Source organism: Pundamilia nyererei, unplaced genomic scaffold, assembly GCF_000239375.1.
Source record: "Pundamilia nyererei isolate P.nyererei 1_Seehausen unplaced genomic scaffold, PunNye1.0 scaffold00025, whole genome shotgun sequence".
NCBI classification, from domain to species: Eukaryota; Metazoa; Chordata; class Actinopteri; order Cichliformes; family Cichlidae; genus Pundamilia; species Pundamilia nyererei.
In genome coordinates this window covers 507148-522723 of record NW_005187426.1, presented here as the reverse complement: position 1 = coordinate 522723, position 15576 = coordinate 507148, and the positions used below count along the sequence as shown (strand labels likewise).

General features: G+C 37.4%; 1 protein-coding gene across 2 annotated transcripts in view; it reads right to left on the bottom strand.

The window, feature by feature from the left end:
• Positions 1-15576, bottom strand: part of LOC102204371 (multiple C2 and transmembrane domain-containing protein 2-like) — a 44881-nt gene that overhangs the window by 14031 nt on the left and 15274 nt on the right. Inside the window, exons 3-11 of one of the 2 annotated variants that reach the window (XM_005727535.1) lie at positions 12874-12921; positions 11820-11937; positions 8897-9039; positions 8469-8545; positions 6551-6665; positions 6353-6385; positions 4638-4808; positions 1755-1885; positions 1395-1575 (exon numbers count right to left, since the gene is read on the bottom strand). In XM_005727535.1, the coding sequence (XP_005727592.1) occupies positions 1395-1575; positions 1755-1885; positions 4638-4808; positions 6353-6385; positions 6551-6665; positions 8469-8545; positions 8897-9039; positions 11820-11937; positions 12874-12921 (1017 nt within the window). The remainder of the gene's footprint in view (positions 1-1394; positions 1576-1754; positions 1886-4637; positions 4809-6352; positions 6386-6550; positions 6666-8468; positions 8546-8896; positions 9040-11819; positions 11938-12873; positions 12922-15576) is intronic. The other variant, XM_005727536.1, reaches the window with a different exon arrangement.

The following is a 15576-nucleotide window of genomic DNA, read 5'->3' as shown; positions in this document are numbered from 1 at the left end:
CTCTGAGTTAGCTCACTTAGCTGAAGTTTTGCTCTTTTAAAGTCGTGCCAAGGGCGTATTTTCTGAGTTACTGTCGAAGCTAAAGGATGGAGTTGTGGAGGACAAAAAAAAAAAAAAAAAATAGAACAAAACCCCAAAACATGGATGTCAAAATGTTTTGTTGTTGTTATTGTTGTTTGTTAATGCACTGGATTATTTAAAAACAAGCTTAATGACAAACATGGTTTACTATACAGAACGTATTCGCAGCATCCCTCTAGACGCTATTAAAATGGTAAATGGCCTGCATTTGTATAGCGCTTTATTCAGTCCCTAAGGACCCCAAAGCGCTTCACACTACATTCAGTCATTCGCCCATTCACACACTGGCGATAGCAAGCTACATTGTAGCCACAGCTGCCGGACACAGGCGCCACCGGGCCCTCTGACCACCACCAGTAGGCAAACATGGGGTTAGCATCTTGCCCAAGGACATTTGGCATGTAGCCAGGAGGCAGCCTGGGATCGAACCACCAAACTTCTGATTAGTGGTTGACCTGCTCTGCCACCTGAGCTACAGCCAGCTATTAGCTAATCATTCAGCAAGTATGGCATAAAATGCACCAAAATATTAGAATTAAATGTACATACTAGCCTAAATGTAAACTGTGGCATTAATACTTTTGTTTTAATTTGCTTCTGTATTACTTTACCTATATTAGTATCATTCCCCCAATGTAAAGACTTTTCCTATTTTAATATTTACATTATAATTTAGACATTTAAAAAAATGTAAACATATACAGTTACACTTGTGTATTATTTTCCACCTGTTTTCAAAATGTGTTGTTGGGCACTGAACTCAGCTCAGCTCTCTTAAAGAAATGTCATAAGAAAATATAGAAATAGATAGAAGGGGATAAGATGAAATGTATTCATAAATAAGTGAATCAATTATTTTTAAAACTGACAAAATAAACAAAGTAGCAGGTTTTTGCATGACATATGAATGCTGGAACTTTTTTTTTATGAAATTATCAATTATGTGTGTTTAACAGCACACCATTATATTTATTTTGTTATTAATGTATCAATATTTGATTTTTGTTGTTTCAGCACACTTTTACAATCACGTAGCAGCAGTGCCAGCATTCAGTCCTTCAGATAGAGGTCAGCTGTAAATATACACCTCAGGCAATTCAGGTCGGAGAAAAACAGCCAGATAGTTTTAAGGTGGCAAAAAGACAATACACAAACAACATCTTGTGGAGTTGATGCCAATGACAGCTAATGATATTCTGAGAGCAGAGAATAGGCTTGTTCAAAGTGAAAATGCATTTTAAAGTGTTTATATATTTAAACATGTTGGTGGTATTGTGCAGTATAAATAGAAGTTAAACGGCAAAAATACTGACATAGTTGTCCAGCTGGTTCTGAAGTTCACGGGGTTCACTGAGTGGTGCGTTACAGAGGTCGGAGATGGAGACGCCACTGCACGTGGTCAGCGTAAGGAGGCAACACACGTGTCCTCCCCCATATTCCATTTCTAGCAATTGCCTTTGATCCAAAGGGATTTTTGACATGTTCACGCAACGCCTGTACACACACAAGTTCCACACATTTGGGCCAGATCAAACACACACACACAAAAAAAAAAAATATGCAAAGATCTTTCATTTAAATAACTAAATAAATAAATAAATCCAGAAACCACTTTTTATTTTAATTAAAGGGCAATCACACAAATAAATACTGTAATAGCTGAACACACTCACTTCCCCAGGGATTCCGCAGCCTTTCGTCCTTCCTTGGATCGGAGCTCCACCTCCAGATATTCCGGACTGTTGAAAAACTGTTTGAAGGTGAACCTCTCTCTCCACTGAGGATTTGGCACTTTGCAGTGATCCTGAATCAAAAAAAAGAAAGAAAAGAAAACTGTTTAAAAGTTGTTTTAAAAAACTCACAACAATTAACAATGACACTGAAATTCACTTTAAAGTGTGAAGAAACATCTTATATAAGTCAGCGTATTTGCAAAGTCTTCAAAACACAGACTTGACTGACGTGTTTGTAGATTTCCAGCTGGCCCTTTATTTAAAATTCAGAAAAGTATCTGCATCATGTCCAGATGTTAACTTTAATTGTTTTTCTTTTCTAAACAGACTAGTTTTGGGGTTTAGCAGCTTCTGATAGACACATCAGAAATTTCCATCTCACATTAGGAGATGGACAGGAGAACAGATAATTACCGTCACTTTGCACCTGGATATAAGACAAGGAAAAGAAAATCAGCAATGCTGCTCGTTATCACGCTGCTTTGATGTGTAATGCATGATGTTGCACGATCGCGAAATAACCATCAATGACAGTACGTAGCCAACAGCGCATAAAAGTGAGCATCAGCGCCAGACATCATCCAGCTGCCAGGAGAGCTGGATGATGCAGCAGACACCGGCCATGTCATATTACACGCTGCAAAACCATTTTAGATCCCTTCTAGGCCCGTTTCTTTTTTCATGGCTTTGTGTTTTTTTCCCCCCATGTGATCTATGGTCACATGAAAGATTATAGGGTTAGGCTTAACATTTGCACTACCAAAGGCATCTTTGTATTGCCTATTTTCCCCTATTTTCCTTCGGGATTAATCAAGTATTCTGATTCAGATTCTGATAAACCCAGTATCAGTTAACGGAAACCAAAAATGCTCAATGAAATACTAAGTTTTGCAAAGTGAGGTTACTTTGAACAATAATTATTTATTAGTTACCCTTATTTGCGTAACGTGCAGCAAACAAAAGAAATGTAGACTGTCTCATTTGTTTTTTCCATGTACAATAATCCCAGACGACTGTGAGATCAGGGGGCACGCCATCTGTTTCAGGACTCCATGTTTTTGTGGCTGAAGATAATTCTGACTCTGGCTGTATATTTGCGCTCATAGTCACGCTGCACAACAAATTCTGGACCAATCAAAAGTCTCCTTGATGGTATTCAGTCATGGATAAAATTCTGTCTGTACTTGCTAGGACTGAGGAGACCACTATTAATAACCAAGTCCTCAGACCCATCTATGGAAAATCAAGCCTATAAGAACCTCTGCCATGCAGCTCTATTGCCTGCAGACACCTAGAGCCATCGCCGACCTTTCTCCAAAGGCAACTCCCTCCCAAATGCTCCAGGTTTGGAACATTTGTTACCTTCTTTTCTCCTTTTCTGTACATTCCCAATTTGCTAGCCTTTGCTCATACATTGAACCAAGGACAGTTTTCCATCAACACTTACTTCTGACAAGTACTTTCTAGTCTGCAAATGGGTTTAACAAGACCCCCCTGATCATTTTTTTGCTCTTTTCCTGGCACTGCTGGAAACTAGCCCTCAGTATTGCCTGGGTCTTTTTGCTTCTGCATAACAGCAGATATTTGAAATAACTTTGAAATATGTTAATGGCAGAAGATAACTGACCTGTCACTTGGATTTTGCACTAAAGCAAATGTGTGATGTTTTTAGATTCTAGCAATGTCATCTTTTTAGCTGTGCTGTCCCTCACCCTGTTTTACCCTGCCTCTGCAGATAATGACTTTAGTTCATCCCACATTTACGCTGCTATTCATAAGAATCGCCTTTAGGTGATTGTTTAATAATGCAGTGGGATTTATGTGTACAAATGTTTCTAGATTTTACAAGTGAAAACTAGTCTGCCAGCATTTTATTTAACAGGAATGTTGGGAAAATTAAAATGTGATAATTCTGTTCATCACTAGACACACAAGATATAAAATAACACTAAGACAAATGCTTTTTTGTTAAAGAGCTTCTGGAATATGCACCATAAACTATAAATCAATTTGAAATGCAAATCTGTTTACCGATTCAGCTATTACATCAATATTTGGATTTTTTTATGACTTTTGAAAGTCTATTTTCAGTGCAATGGCATTAACCTCATGTGGCCTTTCTGCAAATGTATATTTTAATAAAAGCACTTTAAAGTGATTTGGGCCTAATAATTCTATAGATTGAAGATACATTTTAAGCTGACATGAAAACAAGAACAAAGAATAACCAACCCCATGCATCTTTCAGAAAAAGATTACTAAGGCTTAACGTCCACATCTAGTCATATTTTAAATGATTATTTGAGCAAATGATTTCCTTAAGTTGAAAACAGAATAGACTTAAATTTAAGTACACACAATGCAGCTTGTTAGCATCATTTAGCTTGAAAATTCACTTTTCAAATTTCATTTGATTTTGTGGGTTTTAAATTAAGAAATAAGAAAGTGTCCAAGCCAAAGTAACTCATGTCATCATCAGGGGGCATTTTATCCAGAGCAAAGAGCAATATATCAGCTTTGGTGTTTTCTGTGACTCTCATCTGATTTTTTTTTTTTTTTTTTTTTTTCTGGGCGCACCTCTCTCGAGTGTGGTGTGGTATTCTCCCCCCCCAAAAAAGAGCAAAATGAAGAGAACAACAACTAAATAAATGAATAAATACAATATAAGTCACTGTGAATACTGGAAATCAGCTGAGGTTAGGCTAACATAAAAAATCTACACACTTTAAATTACAAAAGGGAAAAAGGAACAGGGTTAGGAATCACAAAGACACATTAGGAAGAGGAAAAAATTAAGAGCAACAGTCTTCTGTTGAGATATACCTTGCTTTTGTATCGCTGCTCTCCCAGTTTGAAGAGAACGGAGAACTGACCTGCCTGACTGTCCACCGGCAGCTTCTTACCCTCAACCAGAGTCACCAACAAAACAGTTGTCCACAGCTGACTCTTCTTCAGCTCTTCTGACAAACTAATAGGCTGAGAATGCTTTCCAGCCTGCAAAAGTAGGGATACAAAAATAATAATAATAATAATAATAATAATAATGATAGGAATGAGAGGTAATGCTTTAAATTTAAAAAAAATAAATCAATACATTCAATTTCAGCTTTTTTTAAAGGATACAAAAAAAATATTATATTAAAAAAAAAAAAAAAAGAAAATCCAAATTCAGTTTCCTGCAGTTCCACCACCACCATGTTTGAGACATTATAACAATTGCCCATGGAAGACAGGTAAATGAAACATTCTCAGAGATTAGGTAAAGCTTTCATGTATAATTGGAAGCCATGTTTTAAGATAATTAGTTGAGTTTATATAGAGACACAGTGTACCCCTGAGATAACTTTAAGCCAGATTCAATCACTGCAGATCAAGCCAACTTTGTAATGACACATGCAGAAAACGCTTTTTTAATTAACAGCTGCACAGCATGCAGTTGGCAGACTACAAGAAGAATTTGAAGCACATGCACACAGTAGGTACATCTGTTCAACAATGAAAACAACTTCAAACTTATAGGCATGCAGACAGTCAAAAGCTTTTCTAACTAATCCTGCGAATGTGCAATGTTGCCACGTGTATAGCTGTCTAATCTTGCGTAGCATCGCTTCATGCAGTACATAGAATGGACCTGCAGACAATAGCGTGGCAGACAAAAAAGAAGCATGCATTCCCCAACTAAACTCTGTGAGTCAAATACCTCATCAGTGAGCAGGCAGGACAACAGCTGGACTTGTTACTGGGAAATGCTGGTAAGCATCTGTGCTTTTTTATGATAATGGTCAAAGGTGATCACAGGATTTTATTTTTATTTTCTTGGAACAATCCTATGGTTATCATCATAGGATAATAAGGTGCCATAATAAGTGTGACCTTGTTATGGGACTTCCACTATAGCCTCTCAGGTCTGGGCTAAAAATAAGAATTTGGGTTTATTTAATTTTTAATGCATATGTTGTAGTCATTGAGTGAAAGCGACAACGTACAAACTCTATATTCATTTTAGCTGGTCTGCTGCTATCAAGTTAACTGGGATCAGGAATCTTCTGTATTTGGGATCCTTTTATAATTATCACTGAAAATATTGAAACACTTAATTTACCCTGATTTGTATATAGGTTAGTACCAAATAGGAATATGTCCAGTCAGTTAATTAAGGAAACACTGACTAACAACTACTGAAAGAGTTTAGTCTTCAAACCACTGAGTACATCTGTTAAATTTCTTCCAAGATACTGCGCCCTGATTTGTGAAATAAAATGATTTGCTGCCCTCTTGTGGAATCAACTGAGGCACAGATAACTGCCAAAACTAAAGGAACTACTGTCAGAATTTTTGTTACATTACCTTTTGTTACCAATTTGAGCTGAATTAGAAAAATCGTGAAACCTGAACATGGTGTGAAAAAAAAATTCACCAGACCAATGGGCCTCATTTGTTTTTCTCCTTTTTATATTTGGCAGATATCTGTATAATACTGATTAGAATGAAGGGTCCATGAAGTCTTTCCTATGTGTTCCAGCCACCATATGCCTTACCCTACTACTTCGTGTTCGTTTTTGGTGCCATTTCTGCCGCCAGGAGCATGCATTTTAGGTGCAAAACAAAATGACACTAGTTAGTAGGCTTTACACAGAAACAGAGACACAAACACAGACATACGATAAATGCAATGCACGACAAGTCTGCCTTCTGCTTGAAAGCATGGAGCAAATACATGAGGGAGCTTGATATACATTGCTTCTTTTGCTGTCTCCATTTCTGAGTGACAGACTCAAGTCCACCAATACGACGCCCATGTCCTCCTCCAGGCTGTTTGGATCATCCAGGCGCAAAGACATCTCATTGACCCTGAAAACAAAGCGGGTTTTTGATGAGAGATGGGCAGCCATGTGCCATCGAGCATGCCTTTGAATTTATTCAGAACAAGCACCACAGGATGTAAAAATATAAGCATCAGATCACTGAGGAGATGAACTAGAGAAAATGTATTCTATGCAATAATTGTCAAAAAGTATGTTTAAAAGATATGCAGAGCAAAACTGCATTAAATACTAAGGCTTAGAGCAATATGATACCACAGCAATGCAATTAATTTTACTTCTTCATATTTAAATTGCTGACAAAGGACAAGAGAGGTGTTTAATTAACACTGGGGTAATGCAAAGGTCTCAGGTCAAAATTAACACTTGTACTGGCAAGCCGAGCTACACGAGGGCACAGACTGAACTCACTGCAGCTTTGCCTTAGATGCACCTGGACTCAGTTACTCACTGTAAGGCCATAAACATAAGTGGGAGTGGTTGTGTGTGCACAAACTGGTATAGAACTGAGCTAGATAGAATAACGAGGCATTTGATAACTTGGTGACAATTTCTTGGAGGTTACTTTCATTAAGGTAATTTATTTCAGGTTCAAAGAGGAGTGTAGAAATGTGGAAAAGCACCCACACTATAATCCCAAACTGTTCCCACATTACAGACACACTACACATTCTAAAAATAAATTCTACAGTAAAAGCAGCCACTGCAATGTTAATAATTAATGGGCAAATGCTTTGAAAGTAAAGTTCAACACTCATAAGCTAAATGCAGCTGCATTGCCAAACCCATAAATGGGTTGAGCCAATGCAGTGCCTGGAAATACTTTACTTCAGTATGTGAAATAAACTAAGTATTGAACACGTCACCAATTTTATAAGTAGGTATATATAAAGGTGCTATTGAAATGAAATTCTCAACAGATTCTCAATAACCTGAAATTTATTTAAGACTTTAAACAAAAGCCTTTGTTGGTGACGACAGCTTTAAGAAGCCTCCTGTATGGAGAAACTAGTTACATCCATCCTCAGATGTGATTTTGGCTCATTCATCCACACAAACAGCCTTCAAATCCTGAAGGTTCCCTGGGCCCCTTCTGTAAACTTTGAGCTTCAGTTCTTTCAACAAATTTTCAGTTAGATTCAGGTCAGGAGACTGGCAGGGCCATTCTAGCAGCTGTATTTTCTTTCTCTGAAACCAACTGAAAGTTTCCATGTCTGTGTGTTTGGGATCATTGTCTTGCTGAAACATTCACCCTCGTTTCTTCTTCATCTTCCTGGTAGATTTTACAGATTTGTAATTAAGAATGTTTCTGTACAATTTTCCATTCATCCTTCCTTCAATTACATGAAGCGTTCCAGTGCCGTATGCTGAAAACAGCCCCACACCATGATGTTCTCACCTTCAAATTTTACTGCTGGTATGTTCACAGCCTTGTCTAAATGTTGATCAGTAAACTTTAAACATGCTTCAACATATGTTTTCTTCAGAAATGGAGGTAATGAGCGTGCATACAGGTCAAGGTTGCAAAGGTTTTTGAGCCTCCTTCAGGTGTTCAATACTTTTTCCCTGTGTCATTTCTCATTAGAAACACATCATTTATGGACATCTATGGTTTGATTTCTTTGCTTGTGTGGATTAGATGCATTTTTGCCAACATCTAGTGAGAATTTCATTGCATAGTACCTTTAGAAATATATTCATTGAGAAAACTGGTGATTTGTTCAATATTATTTTTCCAATTTTATTATTCCAGGATCACTATAATTTACATGCTACACCTCAACAGAGCTCTGTCCAGCTGCTTCAAGCACTTCCACATCACCATACTCACTTGTCCATCTCCAGACCACTCAGAAGGACACTTGCAGCACCCATAAAGTCATCAGTTGTAAGATCACGGTCATACACCTGTATATCAAACATCAACAGTCCTTTAACACAAGACAGTTCATGTAAGGAGAACTGTGCTGACTGTCCTACTGCAGTATCCTTGAAAACTCATACAGAGTGATAACAGCCGTTTTGTTGGATTTAGAAAGGTGCACAGACACTAATCATACATTGATTTTCATAACACTTTGACAAAAAAATGTCACCCTAACTACATAACGAAGGATAGAAAACATGCACTGACATGTACATTTCCACAACAGACTATGACTCTCAGTGTTAAAGCTGCTCATTAAAACTTTCACATTCATTATTTCCCACACTGTAGACATGACCTTTATTAAACTGACCATTAAAAAAAAAAGTTACCTTGATGTAAAGCTTCTGATTCAGATCCTTAATGGGCAAAGAGAAGGACTCATTCCACACAGGGTTGAGGTTTTTATAAAGCACTTTACTTTTGTAGAATGTTTTTCCATCCAATTTGAATTTGACGTAGGGGTCGCTGGTACCTGAGAATGAATATTGCAAACCAGTAAATAGAAAACAAACAAACAAATAAACAAACAAACATACTTTTTGGAATGACATCATCAGGGCCCTGTAATATGAAGCAAGATAAATATAAGTAGGGTATTTATTCATTATCTTGATTCACTAAAATCAGCCATCGCTTTTAACAACACACCAAATTAACCCAGGGTTTCCCAGTCAGGCTATGAGAACATTCACACAAAGGGGTGGAATCATGCACTGTTAGCAGAGTGGCTGATTTTACAAAGGAGCACAAAATTATGACCCCAGACATATACGGAGATCTTAAACACATAATACAGACTGAAAGCAACACGTGCTGCAGAGAAATCTGCAATGTGAGAGCAAAAGCACTCTATAGTAATTTAGTATTAGAATCTCTGTATAAGTATGTGAGAACTGTGTGAGTACTTTAAAGATTTTGGTCAATAAGACTGAAAAATGCCAACCAAATCTATAAAGTTTAACCTATTTGAAGGCAGGAAGAAAAGCAAGCAAAAAATGCTGACTGTGGAAGTTAACAGACTTAGGACTATTACAAAACTATAATTCATCTAAAATTCTCTTTCTTTCCTTTTGTGAGGATTATTAATAAAGAAAAAAAAGACCCTCCTGATATCTGCACAGACGAGCCTGACGGATTTTCCAGGAATGGTGACACTATTTTCAGAGAACTGGTCAGTAACTGGGATTTTTTTCCCTTAATGATCTTTAATCTTGAACCCAACCTGCTCCGTGTATGTTAGGTCTGCAGCCTAGGTTAGCATGGCAACACACCTAAATAAGAAGTTACCTAGATAAACCCAAATCCTGCTGTGTAGCCCCAGAATATAAAATTATTTTTTATTTCTGAGTGAAATAAAGTCCATAATTTTTAATAAATTAAAATGACATGATCCTACTTAGTAACATTATAATATTCATCATGAGTTGTAGGACATGTTATTTCAGAACACAAAGCATGATTATTGCAACTTCTCTTTTCCATCTTTCAAAAGCAGCGTTGTCATCATGACTGTCTTTAATAAATACTTGACAACTTGACATTTACTTCTAAATAACACTGACTCCATTGTTTTTCAACTTCTATGTAAATGTACCAATTTGCACTATTACGTAGAAGGTCTGACCTGCTCTGTGTGATCTCTCATTTTTGTATGGAGGATGTGGTCCCAACCGATGTAACCACAACTTCCTGAAACAATAGCCAATCACATTTCAGCTTCCTGTGTGAAAACTAACTGCAACTGAAAACATCACTTTTGCAGGTTTTGTGCGAGTTTCTTTTAAACACTAACATATATAGGCAGGCCCAAAGATTAACACTACAAATTCCACATGGAGTCACTTTTGAAACTTCTAAATCTCACTTTCTGTTGCTGTTCTGTATCATTTTCACTTCAGAGTAAAGGAAGTAGGAGGTGTATCTTTTGAATTGTCTCTCAATCAACCAGGTGAGGGCAGCAGTCTACCAAACACAGCTGTGATCATCGCTTAAACTTCATGAGGAGCTTAGACTGTTCTGTTTCGTTACATTACATGAGCTTGCCCGGTTCTTTGTGGTGTTGCTATTAGAATAGGCTTTATAGACCCTTCACACAAGAAGTCATTAGCAAAACAGCTGCCACCGCATGCTGCGACTGCTGAATGTATAATCTGATCAAAACCAAAAAAATAAAAGCTTGTTCATGCTTTTAAACCACCATGTGGTCTTAACAATGTGGTGAAACCAAATCCGCTTGCCTCTTGTCATCCTCTTTATTTTCCATCTTATCTTTACCTACAGTCTGGTTGTGTCAACATGCAGGCACACTCAAGAGGAAAATATAATCCAAGAGTGAAAGGCTTTCTGTACTGACTGCTGGGTGTGGCTCAGACAGGTTCTAAACTGCTGCAAGGAATCCTGCTCGTGTTGCTACAAGAGCTTCACAGCTAACCTGACACTCAGCTGTCTTTTGTGTCCCTGGAGTTAATAACACTGCGTGTAATCAAAACAGACATTCCTGGTTGTCCTTATCAAGTCAAGGCCAAACACACGAGTCAACACTGACACATACAGGGGGAAAAAAAGAGACTATGAGGAATGGCGGAGGGTTTCGTTTTTGGTTTTTTTCCCTTTTGTAGGCCCAAGCATCTGTCCACGTTTACGGGAATTATAATTCATAAAGTTTAAGAGATTTAGCAAGTCAACTCAGATACGTTTCTCAGTATGAGAAGATGACAAAGCAATAACAATAGTAACACTTACTCATTGCCACAGGCATACACAAGAAAATACGTGATGCATGTCATTGTAAGATCTAGTCAGAATTAAGCCACAGCTTCAGAAAAAAAAAAAAAAAAAAAAAAAAGAAGTAGGCGTGTAGCTCTAAGGTATAAACATACACCAACAGGTAACTGCATCTTTGCTTTTACAGCACACTGAACTTTCAAGTAAGGTAATCATATGCAGAGGAAAATTTGGGGAAGTTAAAATGATGAAGCTCTAGTCAGACAATGATCCTCGGGTGGGAGGGTAAAGGCATTTTGTTTCATCAGTTGAATAGGATTCCACTGCCACACTTCTCATTTTCCACTGTGCTGAAGTATTACTTGCTTCTGCACTGATCCTGTTTCCTGGATGATAATCAGCATCACAGCGGTGCCTGTTGATCTTCTGTTTTTCTCAGACTGTGTATTTTAATGCTGGTGTTGCTGTACATCACAATAATCTGGAACAAAAAGCTGAGTTGTAGTAGTGCCGATATGAGCTCCTTACCACAGCGGTCCCTGATGACCAAGTTGTGTCCTTCCTTTAAGTTAACGGTGAGCAGGTAGGACCTCTGGGAATCTCTGGCACTCTCAGACATGTTCACAGCCTCATTGTCCATCTCATACTGAACAGAAAAACAAGATTATTACTTTACTACTAGTAGTATTACCAAAGTGCCCCATCTACTTCCGCACAAACTGGGCAGCTTTTTAATCAGGAAGTATCTGATCAGAAAACAGTTTTTTGCCTTTATTATGGGTCACTGCACCATTAATATTTAAACTTCAAATTTATTACCAGTAATGCTATTAACCACAGTATAATAGCTCCACCTCTATTTATGTGAAGAATAACTTTTTAATCTTTAACAACAAAATTATCACAGGACTTCTTTCATTTTACTTTCATGCACTGATTTCAAGTCAGACTGTTGTTCACGTGCAGGAATTTGACGAGACTCTAATACAGCTTTCCTAATTCTTTACTGTTTGGGTTGTATTATTTTTGTCACATTTATACAACTTTAATTTAAAAAAAACTAAACAAAGTATACTCACTTACAGGTTTTAAAAGATTGTATTCTGTGCAGTTTTATGCTTCTCGTCTAGGCAGTGGATTATTTAATCACTATTAAGCCTTTCCAGCAAGCCATGAATCTTTCACCGAATAAACCCCAGTACCCTGGAATCACCCCAGCTCAGCTTCCTAACCCTGACCGGCTACAAAAGATGGACAACACACACTGGATGCTGAACCACAAATAGCCTACTGTTCTATCTCATTCTAAACAGAGCACAATAATCTGGAATTAAACTTTGATATAACCACGCGTCGGCCAAAGACCCACACTGCTGTTGGCATGGCATAATGCTGAAAACCACCAGCATAGAGACATGAAAGGGACAATCCGTTGCAAAATTCTACAACCACAAAGATGCAACTTAGGATAAAACTGTCAGACGCAGCCCTTTTCTCCAGTCGTGCCTAAAGCTGATTTGCATATTAACTAGTCAACAACAAAAATCATCTTACAAACTACAAATTAGACAGTAGCACTTACATTTTGGTGGTCCCCTTCCTTTATGTGACTGCTGTAATCGTTATCATACTGCAGAGACAAAGATGAATTTTTTTTTAAACCATGTGACACATGACAAAGACTTTCAAAACATGTAAAATTCCTGTTGATGAAAAAGCTTCACTCAGCTAACGCTAAAGGCTCAGAACTGCCCTCTCCTTGGTATTTCTACCACCAGCACAAATCCTCTGAGCATTTATTAAAAATTCCTGTGTCCTGGGGACTGAACAGAGGTAACCCAAAAAACATCTACTAGGCAATTTCCACTTTTTTCCCCTAATTTGCTTCTCTTCTTTGGGTTTCAGAGTAACTGCAAACACTGTAACTGTTTACCTAACATAAGGTATTTTGCCATACATACCACTCCTTTCTTTATGAATTCAAATATAGATTGCTGTATTCAGATGTATTCATTATAGTTTCTATACAATTAAAGATAAGACAAGATAAGATAAGATAAGATTTATTAGTCCCACACGTGGGAAATTTGTTTAATGTTTAATAATCTCCCATAGTTTTTTTTGTAAGTCTATGGACTATTTATACAGCTATGAGGAAGTGTTCAGTTGACAACAACAGTTGCACAATGGGACATGACAAGAATTAAAATAAAAAGCACTTTACTATTCTTGATATTCTTTGATGTGGTTTTAAAACCACCCTGGGGGCCCTGAGAAAACAAACGGTTAGTTTTCACACTGTGCATTGTTGCTTTCACCAAATTCAAAACAGTTTTTTTGACTGATCTGAAACCTCAGTGATGACGGAAAATAAGATGACTAAGAAAGACAGCGGGTCTCTCATTTCTTCTATTTTTCTTATATCAGTTTTCTTACATCAGATCCTGATCCAGATACAGGTAGACCTTAGCTGTTGATCATATCCAGGCAAAACCCACCTCTGGTAAAACTTAATGCAAATCCATTTATAACCAGCAGACATAGAAATAAATGTGCTAGTTGAAATATGGGCTTTGTAATATGCTAATATCAGCATGTATCAGCTTGCGCTTAATCAGCATTCAAGGCTGCATTAGCCTTGAATGCTTAATAGCAATCAAAATGTAAAGCCAGTTGAGGTTTAAACACAAAAAAAGCACAGATTTCTTAATGTTTCTTATGTGCTGTTATTCATTTACGCTTACACCTGACTCAGATCTCAATCAGCTAGTTGTTTTGTTGTGGTGTATCAACCAGGTGTTGCAAAAATGGAAGTTGCAGAGCACCCTTTGATGGACAAACTATGCAACAGCCACTCTCATAATGTAGTTGGAGGGTGTTTCTTCCATTTCAATTAATTCCATCTTGAATTAATCAGTTAATAATCAGTTCTTATATTTTCCTCACACAACAGACCACCAAATGGCTAATATCAGCAGATAATATCTGCCTGCTGAGAAAATGGTCAGGTTCTAAAGATCAGCATCCTGTGCTGCAAACTACAAAGCGTAAAGATTCGAAATCAAAATCCCACTGGCGGAAACTACAAATATCACCTCAGTCAATCAGATAAATATAAAGAGCATCTATAAAAAAAACAAAAAACAAAACAAAACACTGATATGTTACTACAACACCAACAGGAAGATGAAACATTTTACTGGGTGATGATTTTTTAGGTCATTTCCTGTTACTTACTTAAAAGTTTCACAACATGTTGATGTTGGTAACGCATTATTCAAAGATTACCATACCAAACTGCAACTTCTTTTTATCAACCCCCCCCCACACACACACACACACACACACACGTTTAGGCATGTTTGTGAGAACAGAAAATTAGCATGCCTCTATATTTGTGAGGACCAACAGTCACTTATGGGGACAAAATGCCCGTCCATACGAATCTGAAGGGATTTCTGAGGCTCAAAACGTGGTTTTAAATGTCAGGGTTACGATTAGGTTATGGTTTTGTTTAGGATAAGGGGTGTGTGTGTGTGTGTGTGTGTAAAACTGTCAGCCAACATGTTATACACCTGTCCTGCTGCCCTCTCTAACCACACTTGTCTAAACCACTGATAGTGAAACCAGGAAGAAAGTATATTAAAAGCTTAGTGGAAGGAAGTCAGAATGAACATGATTCACAATGAATTTTTACTTTATTTGTTGCTTAAACCATTGAATAAAAAGGTATTTAGTAGCCTATGAACTTCTACAAGAGTAATTCATTTAGCCTGTGTAGCAAACAAGCCTGTCAAAGCTGTGAAAAGAGGCTATGACTTCCTAGTTGTCTGGGTCGTCCTCTGCATGTCAACAAGAACTACAGCATTAATCTGCTTGCACATTCATTGGTGTCCACTTTGCATGACAAAGAAAATAAAGCCAAGGCTACGCCCAATGTTATTGTTCAAATGAAAATTAAACATTCGGAATTTCAAGTCAGCTTGCATTTGTGCGTCATGTCACTAAAGCATGCAATCTAGACAAAACCTGTTGAAAGTCATTCTAACCATGATCTGACAAACAAAGCCTGCCCTTGATTACGAGAAGAATGCAAAGCCTGACATGTTCATTTTGCTGTAAAGGGTTATCTTCAATACATACAATGTTATTTACTAGGGCTGCACGATTTTTTGGCTTAGACTTGAGATCACGATTCTCTCACGATTTTCTTTTCCAGTATAAATATTTATTGCACTTATTAACTGCACATCAACTTCGTAACAGTTGAGACTGAACATAAAAA